Source organism: Haemaphysalis longicornis, unplaced genomic scaffold (genome assembly GCF_048455015.1).
Source record: "Haemaphysalis longicornis isolate Haplotype H1 unplaced genomic scaffold, Haemaphysalis longicornis Haplotype H1 scaffold_1, whole genome shotgun sequence".
In the NCBI taxonomy this organism is placed as follows: domain Eukaryota; kingdom Metazoa; phylum Arthropoda; class Arachnida; order Ixodida; family Ixodidae; genus Haemaphysalis; species Haemaphysalis longicornis.
In genome coordinates this window covers 160,616,735-160,637,937 of record NW_027526203.1, presented here as the reverse complement: position 1 = coordinate 160,637,937, position 21,203 = coordinate 160,616,735, and the positions used below count along the sequence as shown (strand labels likewise).

Genomic DNA, 21,203 nt, shown 5'->3' with positions numbered 1-21,203 from the left:
GAGTAGTGGAAGCCAATGAGGTGTATTTTCAGCGAGAGAAAGAACATGACTGTTGCGCGCCAGGTCTGGTCCATCTCTTAACATGGTTTGTATAAGCAAGGCTATTCGCATCGCCACTCGGAATGTAAGGGGGCTAGCTGACAGACGACGGCAGAATCAGTTGTACCGTCTATAGTGACCGATGAGGATTTGGATAATGTGGCATTGCAAGAAACCAAAGTTGAGAGAGAGGGCCACACCGTCCGTATGGCCCTCCGCGTCGCGCTACGACGTGTGTGTCTCTCACGCTGTGGGGTTGTCCGCAGGCTGCACGCTTTTAATACGACGAAGTCTAGGGGTAACGCTGCACACCGTTATCGCGTCGGAAACGGGGCGGTTTGTTGTGTGTGATTTCGAGTTGTGTGCAAATGAATGGCGCGTACCTGTGTGTACGCGCAAAACAAGGCCACCGGAAGGAAATACTTTTTTGAAGATTTAAGGACATGGTGTTGCACAGAGCGTCTATTAATTTTACTGGACGATTACAATTGTGTATGCTCTGCGCGAGATAAAAGTAGCCCGACAAATTTCAGAGACGCGAGCACGGCGGTACTGAACGAGATAGTCGCCGACTTCGCCTTAGCAGATTTAGGTGATAGCATAAGCAGTGCAGTCAGCGCCCGCTACACACATTTTCAGGGTAACAGCCATGCACGTCTCGACCGAGTGTATGCCTCGTTAGATCTTGTTCCCGATTGCGACGTCTATCAAGTAACGCCTGTTTCTTTCAGCGATCACTGCCTAGTGTTCGTAACTCTTGGAAGGGGTCGAAACGACAAAATGCCTTTTGTTGAGGGCTTTGGAAGATGAATAACAAACTTCTCCAAGATGAGGCATTCGTCGAGGTTGTTGACGCAAGCGCACAGGGGTATTTTTGTACTGAATATGAGAGGAGTTATACGACTAAATGGGAGCTCTTTAAACAGGAGATTAAAATGAAAGCCCTCGAATGACCAAGCGCCATGAAAAACGAGGAGAGGCGAAAGGAAGCCGTGCTACGAGGCAGCCTTGACGTTTTTCTACAGGAAGAGTGTGAGTCGCCTGGTACGTTCAAAGAAGATATTAGAACTTTAAAAGCGCAACTCGAGGTCATCGACAAGGAACGGTACCACGAAGCGCTTGTACGGGCGAGAGCTGAAAGTTTTTGGCTTGTCGAAGCGCCGACTAAGAGAGCGCTAAGTTCAGAAAAAAGGTACGCCCGCACAAACGCGATAAGCAAAATAGAACTTGATGGCATAGTGTATAATGACCAGACTAATATTGCACGCGGTTTCTATGAGCATTACAAGCAACTATTTGCGCGTCACCCTGTTGATGCGGTTAAGTTCAAGGAGGAGTTTATGTGTTTGTTTCCAAGCTTGGGCAAATAATCTTCAGAGTATCTCCAAGGGATATTACTGTAGACGAGGTGAGGAGAGCTATCGACGAGTTGAGCCCCGGAAAGACACCGAGCCCCGATGGTTTATCCGCAGCCTTCTACAAGAAGTTCAAAAACGACTTAAGAGCTGTCTTAGAGTCTTACTTAGAGTCTTACAAGAACGGTGTTCTTTTGCCTTCATTTCTAGAGTCACACCATTTTCATTCCAAAATCAGAGGATGAAGCCAAACTGAGAGTTATATCTAGGTACCGTCCAATCAGTCTGACGAATGTCGACTACAAGGTTTTAATGAAAGTGTTGGCTTCCCGCTTGCAGTCTGTTATCAAAGACATTGTCGGACCACACCAAACATGTGGAATAAAGGGTAGGTCCATAGTCACCAATGTTCACACCACCCGAAGCGTTTTAGAGTGCTGCGATAACTTGAAAGGTGCTCTGGCCATGTTTCAGATAGACCTGGCCAGGTAGCGCACGAACTTCTGTTAAACATGTTAGAGCACGTTAGTGTAGAGTCAGTTATTCTCGAAGGCGTACTCATGGCGTACACTGGTTGTTCAACCAGCCTCGTTGTCAATAAACCAATCGCAAAATCCATCCAGGTTCAGAGGTCTGTGCGTCAGGGTTGACCGCTGTCCCCTCTGCTTTTTTGTGTGTATATCGAAGCCTTTTGTTTCAGTATCATTCGGAGTAAAAGTATCAATGGCTTTCGATTAGAGTCGTGTGAGGTGCGCGTTTTAGCGTACGCAGATGACATCGCCCTTTTTTTCCGTTGATAGGAACAGCATAAGCGTTGCCGTGAATACTTTAAAAGTGTTTTGTAAGTACAGTGGCAGTGGAGTGAACTGGCAAAAATGTGTATGTTTTTGGCACGACCCCTCGTACTGTGCGCCGAGTGTGTTTGAGTGCATCAACTGGCAGACCACGCCGGCAAAATACTTGGGAGTGCCTTTGGAAAATTATGTCGACAGTGATCCGTACTGGCGCAGGCAGGCTGTCGAATTGCGCGAAAAAGCTGAAAAACGGAAAGGGAGCGGGCTGTCAATGTTTGCGAGGGCATCTGTGTGTAACTTGTTTTTTATCAGCAAATTATGGTATGTTCTCCAACTACTGCACTGTTCACGAACGAATGTACAGACTTTGCACCGCGCTTTTTCAGTGTTGATCTGGGAGTCAGCATGGGAGCGAACGAGCCGCACGAACCTGTATCGGCGCGTGCGTGGGGACTTTTCTTATCACATGTTTTTGAGAAAAGTTGCTAATCGTTTTTTGTTCCTTCGAGATGTGAGGGGTCCTTTTCTGCGCACTGTATGTCAATTGAAGCTGTCTAGGGCGCTACCCTACTTCGTTGTCACGTCTCTGTATTTTTCTGTTGGCGGAACCAGAGGTTATTTCAGTAAAGTGGTACAGACCACTAAGTTTCTATGTGCCCGCTTCAGTCTCGAGTATCTATCTAGTGTGGCCCGTAAAAGAATGATCTGGTTGATACAGTACTACCTATTCCAGTGTATAGAGTAATGTATAGAAGAGGGCCAGGACAGGATGCCCTAAAGCGTGTGAAATGAATGGAGGTGCCACCATGGGTGAAGACCTTTTTCAAACTTCACGCTGGAGTCTTGCCGGTAAAAAAAGTGGCAAAAAGAGAAAGGTTTGTACGTTTCATGGGAGGTCGACTGATACTTGTTTAAAAAGCCCGAGACGGTCGAACATGCGTTTTTAGAGTGTTGGGACGGCGTCTTTTTTTGGGACGTGCTTCAGCGAATCCTAAAAAAGGGTTTCCCACTGGACGCTCACAGAATCAGGTTTTTACCAATCGATAGCGACAATGGTGTACCTTCCGCCCTCGTAATGGTTCTGGCTCTGCACGGAATATGGAAATCACGTATGGCCACACGCCATCGTGACGTTGAAGCGAAGTGTGCTAAAGAATACTTCGCCCAGTCTATGAGGATGATAATTGAATTTTGGAGAGCTCAGCCCGATCCACCTGACTGGCTGCCCGTGATGGAGACGCTCACAAACCTGAAGCAATTTTAACCGTCTTTCTCCTAGCAAGATGTCGGCTAGCAGTTTTATCATTGTAGCGTTTGTTTTTGGTTTTGTTTATTGGTGCATGTTTTTGTCAAACCAAGGCAATAACAAAATTAAAGCTCCCACCTCCCCTCGCGGGAACCCCTGTGTAGATGCGACGCATAGGGGGTTCACGTTCCAGCGTTGGACAGCGGAGGAACGGCGCTGGAACGATGGAGCGGAGCGGCGCAGGCACCGCGTTTTATAGCGCGCATAACGGTGAGGGGACGCGCCGGCGCCAGTCCGTCTGCCGCGGCTATGACGCAACACAAACCAACACAATGCACTTTAATCCAATCCTATCCAATCCAAATCCAAGCCAATCCAATCGAATCCAATACAATGCACCTCGCGAGAGAGTGTTCGCTATCGGAGAGGAGAGGGGGTGAGCGGCGGAGAGCGCAGCTGGCGCGGCGAGGAGTATGGCTCAGCATTCCACTTCCGGTCACCGAGGCGAACGGTCGTGAAATCATGAGCTCGTTTCGAGCGGCAACAGCGGTCGACGCCGACCGCGGAAACAAGACCGAAGGAAAAGAAACCCAGGATTTTCAGATTATCTTGCCGACGCTGCCTACCGGACGCATTGTGCTCAACACCGTGTTTCTTCACGCCGATGTAAAGGGACGACCGTACCGAGTCGAAGACTTCAGGGACGCTCTGGCCAAACTTGGTGCACTGCCCGAGGTAATTTCCTTGGGTGCCTATCAAATCAATCATGTTTGGGCTGTAACTTTTAGGACTGCAGAAGCGACAAAGAAAATGCTGACCACGACGGAGCTGCAGGTGAAGGGGCGTCGCTGCCTCGTCATCGACGCACAGAATCAGGAGGTGAAGCTGAAGCTTCACTGGCTTTTGCACGGGGTGGCAGACGAGGACATCCGTTCAGCGTTCGTGCCCTACGGCAGAGTCAGCGAGGTTACGAGGGAACGCTGGCGGGTCGCCGGCGTGAACGAAAAGACTTCTACTACGAGGACTGTGCTTCTCAAGCTCAAGTCAGGAGTCAAGATCGGTGACCTACCTCACCAAATTCGTGTTGCCGGAGAACTGGCTCTCGTCGTGGTGTCCGGCCGGCCCATGCTGTGCCTTCGCTGCAACGGCGAAGGGCACGTGAGACGGGAGTGCAAGGTGCCTCGGTGTTCCCTGTGTCGACGCTTTGGCCATGCTGAGGCCCAGTGCACGAGGTCGTACGCGAGCGCGGTTGGGCCACCGGGTCACGACGATGAGTCCGAACACCTCATGGATGCCGAGGAGGCCGAAGAAGCAGCCAAGGGCACGGGGGATCAGGAAAAGACGGAGGAAGAGGCCACCACGTCAACGAACGCTTGCGAGGTCATAGCGGCAGCAGGCGGAGGAGACAACGACGTGCCGGAGCAAGTTTCGGCTCCTACGGATGACCTGTCGAAAGACGATGGCACCCGAACGAACGCCCAGGCAACGGTCAACTACGCCCCCGATGCCGTGGACGTGCTCGGGAACCCGGTCACCAAACGGTGCCACATCGACGTTGCCGAGGGTGGCGTCAGCGACCCTGCACTTCAGGCCGACGAGCCGCCGATGAAGACGACGCCGGGACGCCGCTCGACGACGCGGCTTAAGCCAAGCGTCGCGGTGGAACGCAGGAGTATAGAGGCGTCGGGAGCGTCTCAAAAACAGCTCGACGACCCGGGGCCCAAACGCGTCGCTTAGCGACGCACTGGATGTGAGCGGTGAATATTATGCCCCCGGTTTCCATTTCTTCACGGGGAAATGTCTTCTCTGAACCTAGCTACCCTAAACGTCCGCGGTCTTTCGAGTAAAAGACGGCAGAGTCAGGTGCACCGCCTGCTAACAGATCTAGACGTAGACGTCTTAGCGGTTCAGGAGACAAAGGTAGAGGGGGAGGAGGAGACCGGGGACATGGTGCAACGTTTCACGTCGCGGTATTATGTGTGCGTCAGCCATGCAGTTGGCTTTTCTGCTGGCTGCATGTTATTGGTGAAAAAGTTGCCGGGGCTTGGAGTGCGAGAGGTATGATCTGGCTTGTCAGGGCGACTCGTTGTATGCGATGTAGTATTGAGTGGTGAAGAGTGGCGAATAGTGTGCTTGTACGCGCCGAATGAAGTTAGAGAAAGGGCTGAATTTTATAACATTAGGCCGCATCTGTTGACAGACAAGCGTCTTGTCGTACTAGGGGATTTTAATTGCGTCTTATCCACGCGAGATAAGATTAGTAATCGGCCATTTCGTAACGAGAGCACGGCTGTGCTGCAGGAAATAATAAATACTTGTGGCTTAGTGGATGTGGGTGAATGTCTAGAGGGAGGACGGGAGGTGCAATTTACACATTTTCAAGGAGTCAGTCACGCTAGACTGGATAGAGTGTATGTATCGTGTGATCTAATTGAAAAATGTGAAGGCTACGAAGTAAAGCCTGTATCATTTTCAGATCACTGCCTGGTGGTGTGTAATCTAGGATACAAGAAACGGACCAATCCTTTCACGTGGGAGCTATGAAAATTAAATGATAAGTTACTAAAGGATGAAATCTTTTTTGAAAAAGCCAGTGGTTTGATTCGGAAAATAGAAGGGGATAAAATCGGTGAACAGTGGGAATGGTGTAAACAGGAGGTAAAAATAAGGGCCATTGAGAGGTCCACTATCGTACGATACGAACAGAAAATTATAGAAAAGACACTAAGGTGAAACCTAGAAAAACTTATCCGTGAAGAGTGCAATGCTCCTGGGGTGTTTAGTGAGGATATCAGAAAAATGAAACAGAAACTTGAGGCGCTTGACGATGAACGCTACCGGGGAGCCCTCGTGAGAGCGAGAGTGGACCGATTAGCCGGTGAAGAGGCCCCTACCAAGCGTGCGCTGGGTATAGAACGGGCGAACGCTCGACGTAATCATATAAGGGAGATAGAGTGGGAAGGACGGGTGACGGGTGATCAGCAAGAGATTGAACGGGCTTTTCATCACTACTACAAAGATTTGTTTGCCTACCGCAGGGCTGAGGTAGAGGCCTTAAAAACTGAGTTTATCAGTGCTTTTCCAAGGATTGATGAAGACTACAAAGAAAGTTTAAGCCAGCCTATTGCAGTTGCTGAAGTTGAATGTGCAATCGATAGTTTGAACAACGGAAAGTCACCGGGTCCAGACGGATTAACTGCAGCCTTTTACAAGGCCTTCAAAAACGATTTATCGCCACTTTTGGCAGCACTATTTAACGAGGCCTTCGAACTAAAGGCATTGCCACCCTCTTACGGAGAAGCGCACACGATACTCATACCTAAAACAGAGGACACGGACAAACTTAAACAGCAACAAGGTCGAGAACTGGGCCAGTTGGTATACATTCATTCTGAGGGAGCAGCGCAAACTGACAGGACAAAGGGAGGACACAACACGAGCGCTTAAGAGGGAGGACACAACAAGCGCGAGGGAGGACACAACAAGCGCTCGTGTTGTGTCCTCCCTTTGTCCTGTCAGTTTGCGCTGCTCCCTCAGAATGAAACTTAAACAGGTTGCAGCATATCGCCCTATATCCTTGACAAATGTCGATTACAAAATTTTTATGAAGGTGATTGCACAAAGAATTCAAACAGTCATAAAGCAGATTGTAGGGCCACACCAGACGTGTGGCATAAAAGGACGCACTATTTTTTCAAACACACACAAGGCGAGATGTGTGCTGGAATGCTGCGACGCTGCCCGAGCTCGCGTGGCTGTTCTCCAGCTTGATTTGGAGAAGGCGTTTGACTGTGTGTCCCATGAATTATTGTTGCTGATTTTAGATCATGTGAACGTTGGAACAGTCATCAAGGAGGGGGTGGCTCTGGCGTACCGGAAGTGCACCACGAGATTAATTGTAAACAAGACGCTGGGGGCCCCCATTAGCGTGGAACGGTCGGTGCGCCAGGGCTGCCCTCTGAGCCCACTTCTTTTCTGCCTGTATATCGAAACGCTCTGCTTAAATATAATTGAAAGTGAACACATTCGCGGGTTTAAGCTATGCGAGGCAGAGGTAAAACTTCTGGCCTACGCAGACGACATTGCTCTTTTCTGTACGACCAAGGATAGTGTTACAAAAGCGGTGGACATTGTTAAACGTTTTGGGTTAACCGTAGGTAGTGGGGTAAACTGGGGGAAATGTTTGGGATTCTGGCATGGGGACTGGTCTTTGACACCGCAATTTTTTGCCAACGTGAGCTGGGAAACCAGTCCCGTTAAGTATCTAGGGACGCCACTGGAGTGCTACCAGGACAGCGAACCGTATTGGCGTGCCCGAACGCAGGACATACGCGACAGGGCAGAAAAGTGGAAAGGGGTTTTTCTTTCAATGTTTGCTAAAGCGACTGTTTGTAATTTATTTTTTATTGCCAAAGTTTGGTACGTTATGCAAGTGTTGCACTGCTCGCGTTTGAATGTACAGAAAATGCATCGTGCATTTGCTGTGTTTATTTGGTCATCTACATGGGAAAAGTGCAGTAGAGATAACCTTTTTCGACGCCTCAAGGAGGGCGGTCTTGGGTTGTCGCACCTGTTTGTCCGCCAGTTGGTGAATAGGTTCCTTTTTCTTCGCGATACAAGCGATCCTTTTTTGCGAACAGTTTGCCAGGTGCGGCTGTCTCAAGCACTGCCGGAATTTGTCGTATCCAGTTTGCACATACAGGGAAGGATTTCAGGATATTTTAAAGAAGTTGTCATGTCACTCAGGTTTCTGTCAACTCGTTTTTCGATGGAATATTTGAGTACAGTGTCACGTAGAAAATTATATAAAGATGTTTGCGACAGTCTGTTCCCGATACCGCGATATAGAGAACTGTACAAAGAAGGCCCAGAGCAGGATGTACTGAAAAGAGTTAAGCGTATGGCTGTAAAACCGGGAGTGAAGTCCTTTTTTTTTTTTCAAACTTCATTCGGAGACACTTACTGTGCAAACATGGTTAAAAGAAAAGGGGTTAGATAAACCGTGGGGTACTGACTGACCAATTTGTAAACAACCGGATAACATAGACCACGTTTTTATACACTGCTGGATGGCGGTTCACTTTTGGGATGTTATGCAGCGAACTTTACACAAAGACTTTCCACTTACCCCGCATGGTATACGGTATTTACCTACAGAGAATAACGAAGGAGTCCCCTACGATTTAATAATGCTCCTGGGCCTTCACAGCATATGGAGGGCGCGCATGGCGTGGCTCCATGGCGACGTGGATGCCCGACCGGCCGGGCAGTTTCTGCGGGAGAGTGTCACGCAGTTCGTTGAGGGGCTGAGAGTCCAGCAGCCAGTACCAGATTGGTTGGATTTTCTAGAGCCGTTAATTTCGCTGACGTGATGATTAAATGGCAAAGCCTAGCCGGAGACACGGCTGGTATGTTAATGTCGGTGTGTGTTGTACCAAATGCAGTGTGGTTATTTTTGTGTTGTAAGTGTGTATTGAAGACTGGTAATAAAGAAAAAAAAAAGAGGAGTATGGCTCAGTCGGTACAGCGTTTCTCACCTTCCGTTACGGCCAGAGTGATCGTGGGCTCGAAACCTAGCGCCGCCGCGCCAATGGAACTTTTTCTGGTGATGTCATTTCCGTGACGGATATGACGTCGGTGAGGTTTGTGAACCCAGGCATAAAATACTTTCGTGTTAAAAATATTTTTTTTTCTCACCCACTCACTCACACTCACGCCCACCAGTCGCCCTCACCCCTCGCACTCCCTGGCGGTCACGCTCCCCACTCCCCATCAACAGTCGCACTCTCACGCTCACCATTCGCCGTCACCGCTCGCACTCACTCGCGCTCGCGCTCACCACGTGTCGTCTCCCCTCGCACGCAAATGTGTGCAGCAGACCCTCCACGAGTCATGAAACCGCGCAGTATTAGTGCGTTACGGCGTCACAAGGCCATCCAAATCCTATTCCTAAATCAACACGCCACCAGAGAGCTAATTCTAGGGTTCCCCATAGCAGGAGCTCAGTGACGACATATATCCGAAGCTAAAAGAAATCCCGCCATTAACAGCCATCACAGCGAGCGGCTCCTGCGACACGAATAGCCAACAGCGAGTACAAGCAAAAAAGAGGGGGTTGGTACAAGCGCAATGGTGGCGCTCACCGCGGTAAGCCCCGCAAATTACGCGAGTAGCGCGAGTGCACTCGCGAGTGGTGAGCGTGACTCACCGCGCGTGGGGCTCGCACTCATTCGCACTCCCACTCGCCAGTTCTAAACGATCACGAGGCTCACTCACCACCCACTCATGAGTAGTGAGTGCACTCGGGAGTGAGCCTGCCGACCTACGATCGGCATATTCGCCATCGCTCATTGGAGCGCCGATGTCGTGATAGCAACGAGGCACCGACGTGCTATGTAGAGCGCGTGGCCCCATTGCGCGTCCAATGCTTTCAGTGCACGTGTTGGGCATTGTAGAAGAGGAAGACGCAGCTCCGGGCACATAGCGCACCACAATCATCACGACTGTACGTTTGTTCTCAGCCATCGCCGTTAAAGGGGTTCGATCGAGGGTCTCACAGCGTCATTCTCTGGCGCCGCGATAGCACGAGCCGCCGACGTCAGGCGGGCGGCACATTCGTATACGCCAAGGAAAGGTTTAACACACAGTATACGGTACGGGTAAATATAGGTGCGAAAATACGCCACAGTTCGACCATTTGCGGCACTAAGCCGGCTCAGATGGGGCTTGCCTGTTTCTTTTTTGTGCATGTGCATCATATTGTTGTCTTTCTGTGGCTATAGCACTTTCCCTCATATCGGCGGAGCGCTTCTTCCTTCTTTCGGCCCGCCACTCTTCGAAAAAAGACGCCGTTGCGTCCTCATTGTTAGCCGCTGTACCATAGTAAGTTCACCGCGTTCGACCACTCTTGTGGTGGCTTCAGGGCTTCAGTTTCGTGTGGACGAATCTCCCATTGCTTGCGCCCTTTAAGATCACACCTCCTCATGTTTTCGCCTTATAGATGTAACAACGAAAGTCTATTCAGCTACCTTTCAGGAAAAACCGCTCTGCAATATTTTTATTCCAGTAATACAGAAATATAAACGAATAAGCAAGGAGTTAACTCGTAAATTCCATGAATATTGTTTTAGAGAAACCAAGGCGATCGAGCAACGCAAACGGCGACTGCAGTTAAACGCCCCACCATGCGCACACGCGAGAGTGGCGACAGCCTGGGGCTCCTTTTTGCTGCGCTGTTTCTGCCAAGCACCACTATATACGCGAACACTTTCACAGCGAGCGGTGCATTAAGCGTGCGTTCTGACAGCACAACACATCAGCTTCAGTTGTGGCGGGCGACGCAGTTATACGCAGTCGGTCCGCCGGTGTCGCCGCAGCCATTAGCGTACTCCTCGCAAGGAGCGGCGCATTGAACGATTGTACTGTACAACCCCGTTGATACGCCCTCGGTTCGTACGATTCGTGAACACAAGAAATTCCCCGTAGTACGTTTCTTACCGGATAGTACGTTTTCCTGGATAGTACGTTTTCCTGGATAGTACGTTTCTCCCTCGTGTTTTCTTTTAGGAACGTATCAACGAGGTTCGACTGTACATTGTCATCCCGATCACGTCGAGGCGGTTCAAAGCCGACCGGGCCCCCGCACACAGCCGCGCGACTTTTCTCCGCATCGGCGCTACAGTCCGGCGCTCAGCGTGGCCAGTGGCGTCTGGTTCCCTTTAAAGGAACCATGAAGAGAAACTACAAGTTGAGTTTATTAAAAAGACGGCTTAGTCCCGATAACAATGATACCAATATCATTGCAATATTCGAACAAATAACGGAGATATTAAAGAAAACGTGTGAAGCAGTCGCGACCCCCTAGCCTATTTCCCGCAACTTTTCTATGACGTCACGGAACCTTGTTAGTGCGATTGGCGGCCGCCTAACTGACCTGTCACGACGACACATGACTCAACGTCTATAATGGGGCCTCTAGTTCCATTTGACCGCATCATTTGAATGCTAACGTGCAGTTAACGCACTGAAAATTATGTTTTATTGTTGGCCCGTATGACGTCCTTCTTGCTCATAGCACGTCACTGAGGCGCAAATTTTTAAAGTTTTTAAATATTTCTTGCTTTTTTTGTTAAAAAAACATCTTTTGTGGCTGTAATGGAGCTGAGTGAGATTCTGTATCCTAGTCCTTTCAAATTAAACGAAGTTGTATTTTCTCTTCATGGCTCCTTTAACGACCACGTGGCCTCCTCCTCTAGAGGAACGCATGCAGGTATATAGCGACCTCCAGAACCGGGCTTGCGGTCCATAGCGTTCCCCATTGAATAGCGCGCCTCCACGTGACGCGGGCGCCCGCTGCACTCACCGTTGCATCCACGCCATGCGGGTGCTCTTGCTGGCTCATCGCAACTGGCGAAGGGTTGGCCACGCTGTAGGGATGGTCCCTGCTCGCGGCGTCCATCTTGGCCACTGCCTCTGCCGCCATGGCAAGCACTAGCAACGGGTTGAGCGGTCGGGCGAATGGGCTCTCCCCGACTTTCAGGGCCAGTTCCTCCTCCGCCTGCACTGAAGAGGTGGCCTGCGATGGCCGCGACCAATCCTGCACATAGCCATGCTTCCGGCCAACCGAAAACGCTCTTTGTCCGCACAACGGGGGCCTCATAAGCCAGAAAGGTAGCCACGAGGCTGCTCTTAACATGCTGTAGAGACCTAGTAAGCGGATGTGTTGCTGGGACATAAGACCTCCCATGTCAACACTGCCAGCACAAGATACAAAATTAAAAAATGCAAGGAAGCTCACACTAACGCGTAAGACTTGAAGGTAACGAAGCTGTACGCAACCTTCAAGACCATCACGACGGTTTAAGTCCACGATTGCAGCCTGCTTGCTGTTTCTTCGCTGCCGCAACGACCTTTAATTCTTATTTGTTGCTATAGGGAAGCTCGCACCCGCCGCGGTGGCTCAGTGGCTAAGGCGTCGCGCTGCTGAGCACGAGGTCACGGGTTCGATTCCCGGCCGCGGCGGCCGTTTTTCCGATGGAGGCGGAAAGCAAAAACGCCCGTGTGTACGAGATTTCGGAGCACGTTAAAAGATCCCCAGGTGGTCAAAATTAATCCGGAGCCCTCCACTACGGCGCGCCTCATCGCCTGCGTTGCGTCGGCGCGTTAATCGCTAAACTCAATCAATTACGGATGCTCACAGCAACGAGTAAGTTTTAATCATTGGACATTACACGTTATGTATTCATTAGCACTTTTTCCCCCACTGACACTGTTGAACAAGCCTCGAGGCGAGCGGCCTTCTCATCGGGCGTGCGGACGACCCGTGGCCGACCCATCCCTGCGACTGAACCTTCACGCCTCTAAGACGGGCTATTATACTAACCCCTAGCGCATTCGAATAACGAATGCACATACCTATATCGTGGACGGAGCCATAACTAGAGAGAGACGCGAGCAGCGTGACTGCGATAGCGAAAATGTTGCCACGATTGCGCCCAACGGTGTTCTTTTTTTTGCCAATATTCCTCAATCTCCCTAAGTGGGTGTGCTTGGCTTGGCAAACGTGTACCGGGGACGCTGGGCGGATGCCGCGTGGCACGCACACACAATCGAGCGCTCGGAATTTTCTTTGTCTTTTTAAAGCCCGGGCGGTCACCGCGAGCCACGCGCTCACGTGCACTCGGCATTTTCTTGGTATTTTTAACAGGGTACAGTTAGTTAGTTGAAGCTTTTATTTCAAAAGAAGGCCATAGCCAATGAGGGGGTGGTTGGGGTTGGGATGGGAAGGGGGGTATATAGAATATGATCTTAGTTCGCACTTCGCACTTCACAGTTCACACTTAGTTCACACTCAGCTCACATTTCACACTTAATTCACATTTCAAACTTATTCACACTTCACAGTTTTTGAGTCAGTGTGACGGGTTAGGCGTCGCCCTGCTAGACGACTCGCGCCAGACCACTCTTAATTGCGAAGCTAGCAAGCTCCGAAAGAAGCTCACCGCGGTCTATGTTGTCTGATATATCAGGGAAGGTAAACGGAGTGTGACGGGATAGAAGCTGAGTTCGATGCTTTTGGAAGTATACGCATGACCAAATAAGATGGTGTAAATCAGATTTGACGCCAATATTGCAATAAGGGCAATGTTCCCGTTCTTCAGGTCTGCGGGTCCATTTCTGAATTATATGTGGAGTATACGCAGCGTCAGCACAAAACTTATTTATGAACACTTCAGCCGCTCTTGGTTGCGTGCCGGCATTGAACAAGTAACCTGTGGGGGAGGCCATCCGTTGTTCCTGTTGTCGTGCCTTCTTAAGTCGGAGCAGGAGAAGAGCCGGGGGCGTGGAAGAGGACAACGAGGAGTTCGGTGGAGAGGAACGAGCGATGCTCTCCTGCGCTGCCTCGTGGGCAGCCCGATTTCCTGTGTTCGTGTCCTCATGGCCCGGCGTCCAGTCAATTCGGCCTTGTACACCCTGTCCTCTGAGGAGTTCCATTATCTGTTCTTATCAGCTTAACAGGGTACAGGACAAATGATTTGTTAAAGAGCTTCGCCGTTAAAAAGTAGGAGCTACTGCACTCGGTCAAGGTGGAAGACCAGTGAACCTTTTTAGCTCACTCCATAGAAGTGACATACAATCTAGGCCAGAGGTATGAGCAAATTTTATCTCTCTCGAACGTTGAGGGCCGTCATCCATAAGAAAACTATTTCCGACTCGGACACCATATATGCATGAAGCCGTAGCCATAATTTTTGCCGTGGTTTAACGCGGCTAAACCCAGTTTGTCGAGCGAGAGCTCGGTTATGAGCGAAGCGGCTGCCATACAGCCGATTTCCCACCCACCACGGTGAATCAGTGGCGAAGGCGTAGTGCTACTGAGCCCAAGGTCACGGTCTCGGTCATGGCTACGGTGGCTGCTTTTATGATAAAGGCGAAAAGTGAAAACGCCGCTGTTTCGATATTTCGGAGCATTTTAAAGACTCCCAGGGGGTCGAAATTAATCCGAAGCCCTCCACTACAGCGGGCCTCATAGACAAGGTGTGGCTTCGGCGCTGTAAACCCCACAATCCATCTATCAGACAGCCGATCTTGTAACAGCAACCAGCGCACCTACCCTTACACCGCAGGAGCACACCGCTCGGCGCCGCTCGCGCGAACGCCCAGGGAACATGCAGAGTGCCAAGGTTGTCGAGCGTTATGGGAACGTATGCAGAGCGCGCACATTTTGTGATGGTACGCAAAGTCGTCGCTCCATAATACCCCTCCCTCGATGCCCAAGGAACAAAAAAAGCCGCAGTACTAAAAGCCGCAGTAAAAGCCCCACCTCGCAAAAAGCGACTAACCAGAACGATATTGCGGAGATCCTAAAATTTATTTGCGCTGACACCTGCAGCAAGGACGGTGCGCTCGGATGGCTGACACGGACAAGCTGCGTACCTTCACAGAACAATATGCCGAACAAACTACTGCCATGATCAAATACCTCCAAACCCTCCCAGGTCTGCCAAATGAAGGCGATCAACCACCTATAAAAGTTACCCACCGCCTACCCTTTGATAATGAAGCGGTCCTTTTGCGTTTTACAGAGGAACAGCCGTTTAAATCAGTCAGCTCCTATTCTTTTTAGTAGCGCATCGCAAATTTTGCCTGTTCTTATTCTCTTTCAATAGACCCGATCCAAGCCCAAAATTAACTTCTACAACTTCCACTGCCAAATTAATACAGATGAGAATTCATAACACCTGGTAGAAACTTCCAGAGGCGCATCATGTCCACCAGATCGAACGGCTCAAGCTCTCACACACTGGGTGCCCTCTCCTCCATCGCCTCGCCTACCAACTTCCTGCCGCCCCCTCCCGCCCTCCCTCCCCCCCGCCAACACATTACACTGGAACTGCACAATTGCATCTCTGTCGCCCCAATACCCAAGAATATGCACCCCGTTCATACCAGGGTCGCCGATAAGCACGCATTCGAATGCTTCTCAACATGCTGCAAGTCAAGTCACAAGACATCCGCTCCGTTGACGCCGCCAAATATGCCGCTAAAACAGCCTTCGCAATTACCACAGTACATAACTGAGGAATTCAACTGACTTCCGAAACAGTAATTGACATCCACTCCACAACTGCAGAAGAAATCGCAAGAGCCGTCGCAGTCACTACATTTCAAGACATTACCGCCATAGTCACAGATTCGCAAGCTGCCTGTCGCCATTACGCTGCGAGTGACATTGCTCCCTCAGCCCTCCGCATCAAATACACTCCAAGCCTAGCCCCACTTACCTCGCCATTCTCTGGACCCCGGGACATGAGTCTCTGAAGGGGAATGAGGCGGCTCATGCTGCCGCCCGCGTGCCAGGCATTCCCCACAAACACTACAGCGTCACCGTTGGAAGCGTATGCCTCAAAAATACAAAGATATCCTCGGACACTACCCACGACAACTTGACTAAGGAAGAAGCCACCACCTACCGCCTCCTACCAGCGCATACCCGCATGGCACCCTCCTCGACGCCATCCACCCCACCTCCTACTTCCCCACCTACAAGTACTGTCCTCAACCCTGCACACTCTACCATATCATCTGGGCGTGCTCCCACACACCATCCCTCCCACCCATCCCCTCCCCCAATCCCGAGCAGTCGGAGGGCAGCTAGGTAGCCCGGACTCCCGCGATCAGTTTCGGCTGGTTGAAAGGGCCCGCCTGGCAGCGACCGCCCAGGGAGTTCTGGACTGAGAAGACCCCCCAGTGCCACTACTCCTGAACTAATATAGAAATAAAGTTTATAACTCCCAGAAACATCAATAACTCACCGGGGCAAGACCACACCCCTCGCCAAGACTCTAGTAGTTGAACAAGCAGCTGTTCTGGTACGATCGGACCTAAATTGCTGCAGCTGACCGTTCAGGCCACGTTCTAAAGATCACGAGGTAGCTTTCGTACAGGTTTGCCTTCCTGACGGGAAGCCATTAATTGCAGCATCCGAGTATTACCGTCCAGTCACCGGTTCTTAGAAATCTATGAACTATAACTGGCTGCAGGCCCTCATTTCGCAGCACCTGCGCACTCCCGTTATCATCGGCGGGGACTTTAATGCGAAAAGTACCTCACAGGGATATGCCTCTACATATGGCCGAGGCTCCTGCCTTGAGGCGGCCATTGACGATTGTGGTATCTCCCTTCTTAGTGACTCTACGTTTCCCACCAGGGTGAGTTTTCATCCTAAACAGAACAGTTCGCCCTGCCACTACTGTGGCGATTAGCGCGTGGAACACCTATACCACCACTTGGGGAAGCGATGATTACCCAATCCTCCTCAATGTCATAGAAAAGCGCCTTCGCGCTCGCCAAGGCCTTTCGCACATCAGCTGGACAGCCTTTTAAACCACCACTCATATCCCTGAAGATACTATCCTCTGTTGCAATCACTGCTGCTATAGACAGTGAGAAATCCAATGCTACAGAGAAAATCAGATGGGATTCTTCAACACGTACCCTGGACGCACATCTCACTAACCTCTGGAAGCGCGTGCCATATCTAATCACAAGTTACCTCACCAACGGGAAACGTCAGCAAGACCTGATTATGAGGTTTAACGCGCCGACGCACCACAGGCGAGGAGGCGCACCGTAGTGGAGGGCTCTTTATTAATTTCGACCACCTGGGGATCTTTAACATGCGCCGAAATCTCGAACACACGGGCGTTTTCGCTTTTCTCCTCCATCAGAAAAGCAGCCGCCGCGGTAGGGAATCGAAGCCGCGACTGCATCAGCAAGACCTGATCCGGATTCGTTGCCAACACCATATCCAGGATTACCGACGATCTCATTCCAAAGATTATTGACATAGTCTTTGTGAGAAGCTTGGTAAAGAACAAAGGCTTTCCAAACTGTGGAGCCCATTTCGAAGCTTCTCGGGAAAGTGCACGCATAACCCACGTTGTTCGCTTCCCCCACTATCCGAGACACACCACAGCAAGTTGAACATCGCCTTATTACGACGTTTTCCGCTCACGCCTCTCTTAGTCCCCACCCTGCGCTGCCGACCATTATGGTTTTGGACGTGGATACGCATCTCGATGCCCCGTTCACCATGGGGAAGTTTCAGGCGGTTCTTCACCAGGGCGAACCTCATTCTGCCCCTGGTCATGGTCGTGTGACATGGCAGCACCTGCGTAACTTGGATGACTCTGCACACTCAATATTACATGATTAATACTTACTGCATCTCGGGAGATGTTCCCGATGACCTCAGACTGACGCTAGTTCAAGTAATACACAAGCCAAACAAGTACCCCTCCATGCTGACTAACCTTCGGCCAATTTTATTTACGCCCACCACCTGCAGACTTATTGAGCGCCTAATCAACAACGACCTTCATTATTACACGGAATATGTGCGTCCGCGGTTTCACCCGTCCCGAACCGGATTCCGTCCTCACCGAGGTACTCATTACCCTTTTGACTGCTCCTACGTGTTCATCGCTCATCACGGACTGGCAATCCAGGTCACGTGCTCACTTTCGACTTGCGAAAAGCGTTCGGCAACGTTTGTCAATCGCCGATGCCCGAGGAGCTCGCTGTGGCCTTTCCCAGTCAGAGGGTCCAACGCTGGATTCGCAATTTTCTTGTAAATCGACCGATTCGGCTCAACAGCACGGATCCTTATCTGGACATGGGTGTTTTCCCGAGGGTTCTGTACTTGGACCCATTATAATTAATTGGCCATTGCACGCGTAGCCTGAAATATGGAATGGGACACTACGGCTCGTTTTGCTATCTACGCTGACGACCTCACAGTGTCGGTTGAAGCCGTCGACTACAAACGCAGTGAAGAAATGGCTACAGAATTACAGGCGGCGACAAACAGCCTCTAGAGAGAGAGAGAGAGAGAGAGAGAGAGAGAGAGAGAGAGAGAGAGAGAGAGAGAGAGAGAGAGAGAGAGAGAGAGAGAGAGAGAGAGAGAGAGAGAGAGAGAGAGAGGGAGAGATGAAACTTTATTCTGCAGCTCAAGTCCGAGCCGCGGAGTTATGAGTCCTCGTAGGAAGGGGGTGTCCCATGGTCCTCCGACGATAACGGGCTTGGCGGAGGTGCACAGAGTTTCAATGTGGGCAGCCAAGAGGGACCACAGGGCTGCCCGTAGGTTTTCAAGGGGGAGCGGCCCAGCTAGACCACAAGTAGGGAATATCACGGGGGAAGGGGTTGGTCGAAAGAAATGTGGAAGACGAGGTCGCCCGTACACAGCGCCAATATGTATGTTCATTGTCCTGATAGCCACCGCAGAGAGAGAGAGAGAGAGAGTGCGGACGGCCTGGTGACTTCTGTATGTAGTGGAGGAACAGATCACAGGGGAGGGACAATGTCTGCGCCTGTCTAATATATGTAGCGTGTCTCCGTGACATGAATTTAGATTGGGAGGGAAGTACCATTGTTGCTTTGCGGAGGTTGCCGAGATGTTCGCGGCGCCTTTTATAATGCATTGCTCTATCCTCTTTTGGATTGTATTCCTGAGGTCACGGCTGAGGGCTGCCCGGGAAATGAGCGTCGCGGGCCAGAGCGTGAGCTTGTTCATTACCCTCTATGCCTTCGTGGCCAGGGATCAATTCGAGGAAAACGTGTAGGTGGGGATGAGCGTGCATGTATGTTGTCAGGCTAATGTGGACAGGGGATGGAATGTCATTCGAGGCGAAGCTTCGTAGTGCTCCCTGACTGTCCGTGCGGACTGTAATGTGGGCGGTCCGATGCTGGTGAAATGTAATGGCTTCTTCAATGGCTTGAGTCTCTGCAGCTGTGGGCGAGGGGACGTTGACGTGATGCCGTCCATGAGCTGTGCAGGGGCCAACCGATGCCGTAGTCGTTGTATGGTCCACAAAACGGGCGTCCGTGTAGTAGGTGTCATGGATTGGTTCGGGCAGATGTTGAGCGCGAGATGCTCTACGTTCCTGATCTGTGGCTCGACTCATGTGTTTTGGTATGGGTAGCACAGTGATTCTTGGTATGCTTTCCCAGGGTGGCGGCGAGGGAGCGATGGGTGGGAGGTGGTCGGTGGGATACCCGAGGGCGCGAAGAATTTCCCGCCCTTGCATTGAAGTTGTTAGTCGAGCTGAAGCTGAAGATGAACTTCATGATAAACTGAAAGCTGAGCTTCATGAAGCCGAGCTTCATGATAAACTGAGGCTTTTTCTTCAAGAGTGTTGTGGAGGGCAGCGTCATTAATTAATGCCGTGGGAGAGTAGAGAGGTACTCCCATTTCTATGCGGATGCATTTTCTGATGGCGGTTTCGATTTTGTTGGCTTGTGTCTTGGTAAGGCGCTGAAAAGGGTATGCATACATTACGCGAGAGAACACGAGGGCTTCCACTACTTTGCGTAATTCGTGTTCTTGGAGGCCTTGATGGTGTTGCGTCACGCGGAGGAGCATTTGGTGAATTTGGTTAATTTGAGCAATGATGGATTTGCCCCATTCTGTACTTTTAGCGTCTTGTTGGAGGATGAAGCCCAGGACCTTGATGTGGCTACGGCGAGGGATGGGCAAGTTGTTTACTGTCAGAGTAATTAGGTTGCGATATTGGTTGTTTTTCTTGGTTCTGTTGTCCAATACAACTACATATTCTTATTTCTCGTTTGAGCAGGTGAGTCCTACGTCGTGGGCGTGCCCGCTGATGATATCGAGACCCTGTTGTAATGTGTTCTCCTGCTCGCCGGGGCTACCCTTTGTACACCAGAGTATGACGTCATCAGCGTATATGGCGTGTTGAAGATTTTGGATAGCGTTCAGTTTGGCGGGGAGATTTTTCATCACTAGACTGAAGAGCGTTGGTGATAATATGGACCCTTGTGGTGTGCCACTGTGAAGTGGGTAAGGCCGAGATGGTTTCCCATCGGGTCCCAAGATGCAGATGGTTCGGTCTGTTAGAAAATTTTTAACGTAATTGAAAATACGGATACCCGGTCTAGTTTCCTTGAGGCTGAGAAGTATCGCGTCATGCAGCACATTGTCAAATGATTTTTTTATATCTACTCCTACGATGGTGCGTAATTGGGCTGCACTGGGCTGTGCGTATACGTCCTCATGGATGCGCTCGGCAATGTCCTGTTTGCTCACATGCTTTCGAAATCCTACCATTGTGGCTGGCAGGTGGCCGTTGTTTTTGAGGTGCCATTCCAGTCTAGCGAGCATCATCTTCTCCATTAGTTTTCCAACACACAATGTCATGGAAATAGGGCGGAAGTTGGCGGGTGTGTTGGGTGGTTTTCCTGATTTTGGAATGAGGGTAACATGAGCTTCTTTCCATTCGGGGCGTAGGTTTCCTGATCTCCAAGCCCGATTGATATGGTCAAGAAGTTCTGCAAGTTTCTCGTCAGGCAGGTTGCGGATCATTCCGTATGTAATTTTATCGGGTCCCGGGGCCGTGTTGCGAGTGAGTTGATGCAGTGCCATGTTTAGTTCTCTGGAAGAAATACACGACTCTCCCAACTCTCGGCCCTGAGCTGGCACACGAGAAGACAGAATTTCTACTGGTCCACAGTCAGCACCAACCACCCGCCAACATGCATCATACTATCTACATCGGCAACACACCCTCTGCCTCACACTGTGGCTATATTAGTCTACTAGGCGCTCCCCTCGCTAGCCACAACATCACTAAGCAATGGATAACGCAGCTCCGCAAAAATTGGAAACCGATGCTGCGCCTAATCTCTCGCCTTTCCAACAAATTTGGCGGCGCTAACCAATTGGCGTGTCTCACGCTCTCAAGGGTCGTA

At 50.6% G+C, this 21,203-nt stretch overlaps 1 protein-coding gene across 3 annotated transcripts in view; it reads right to left on the bottom strand.

Moving 5' to 3' along the window:
* Positions 1-21,203, bottom strand: part of LOC144166954 (uncharacterized) — a 58,289-nt gene that overhangs the window by 17,313 nt on the left and 19,773 nt on the right. Inside the window, exon 3 of one of the 3 annotated variants that reach the window (XM_077696391.1) lies at positions 11,797-12,030. In XM_077696391.1, the coding sequence (XP_077552517.1) occupies positions 11,797-12,030 (234 nt within the window). The remainder of the gene's footprint in view (positions 1-11,796; positions 12,031-21,203) is intronic. The other 2 variants (XM_077696397.1, XM_077696400.1) reach the window with 2 other exon arrangements.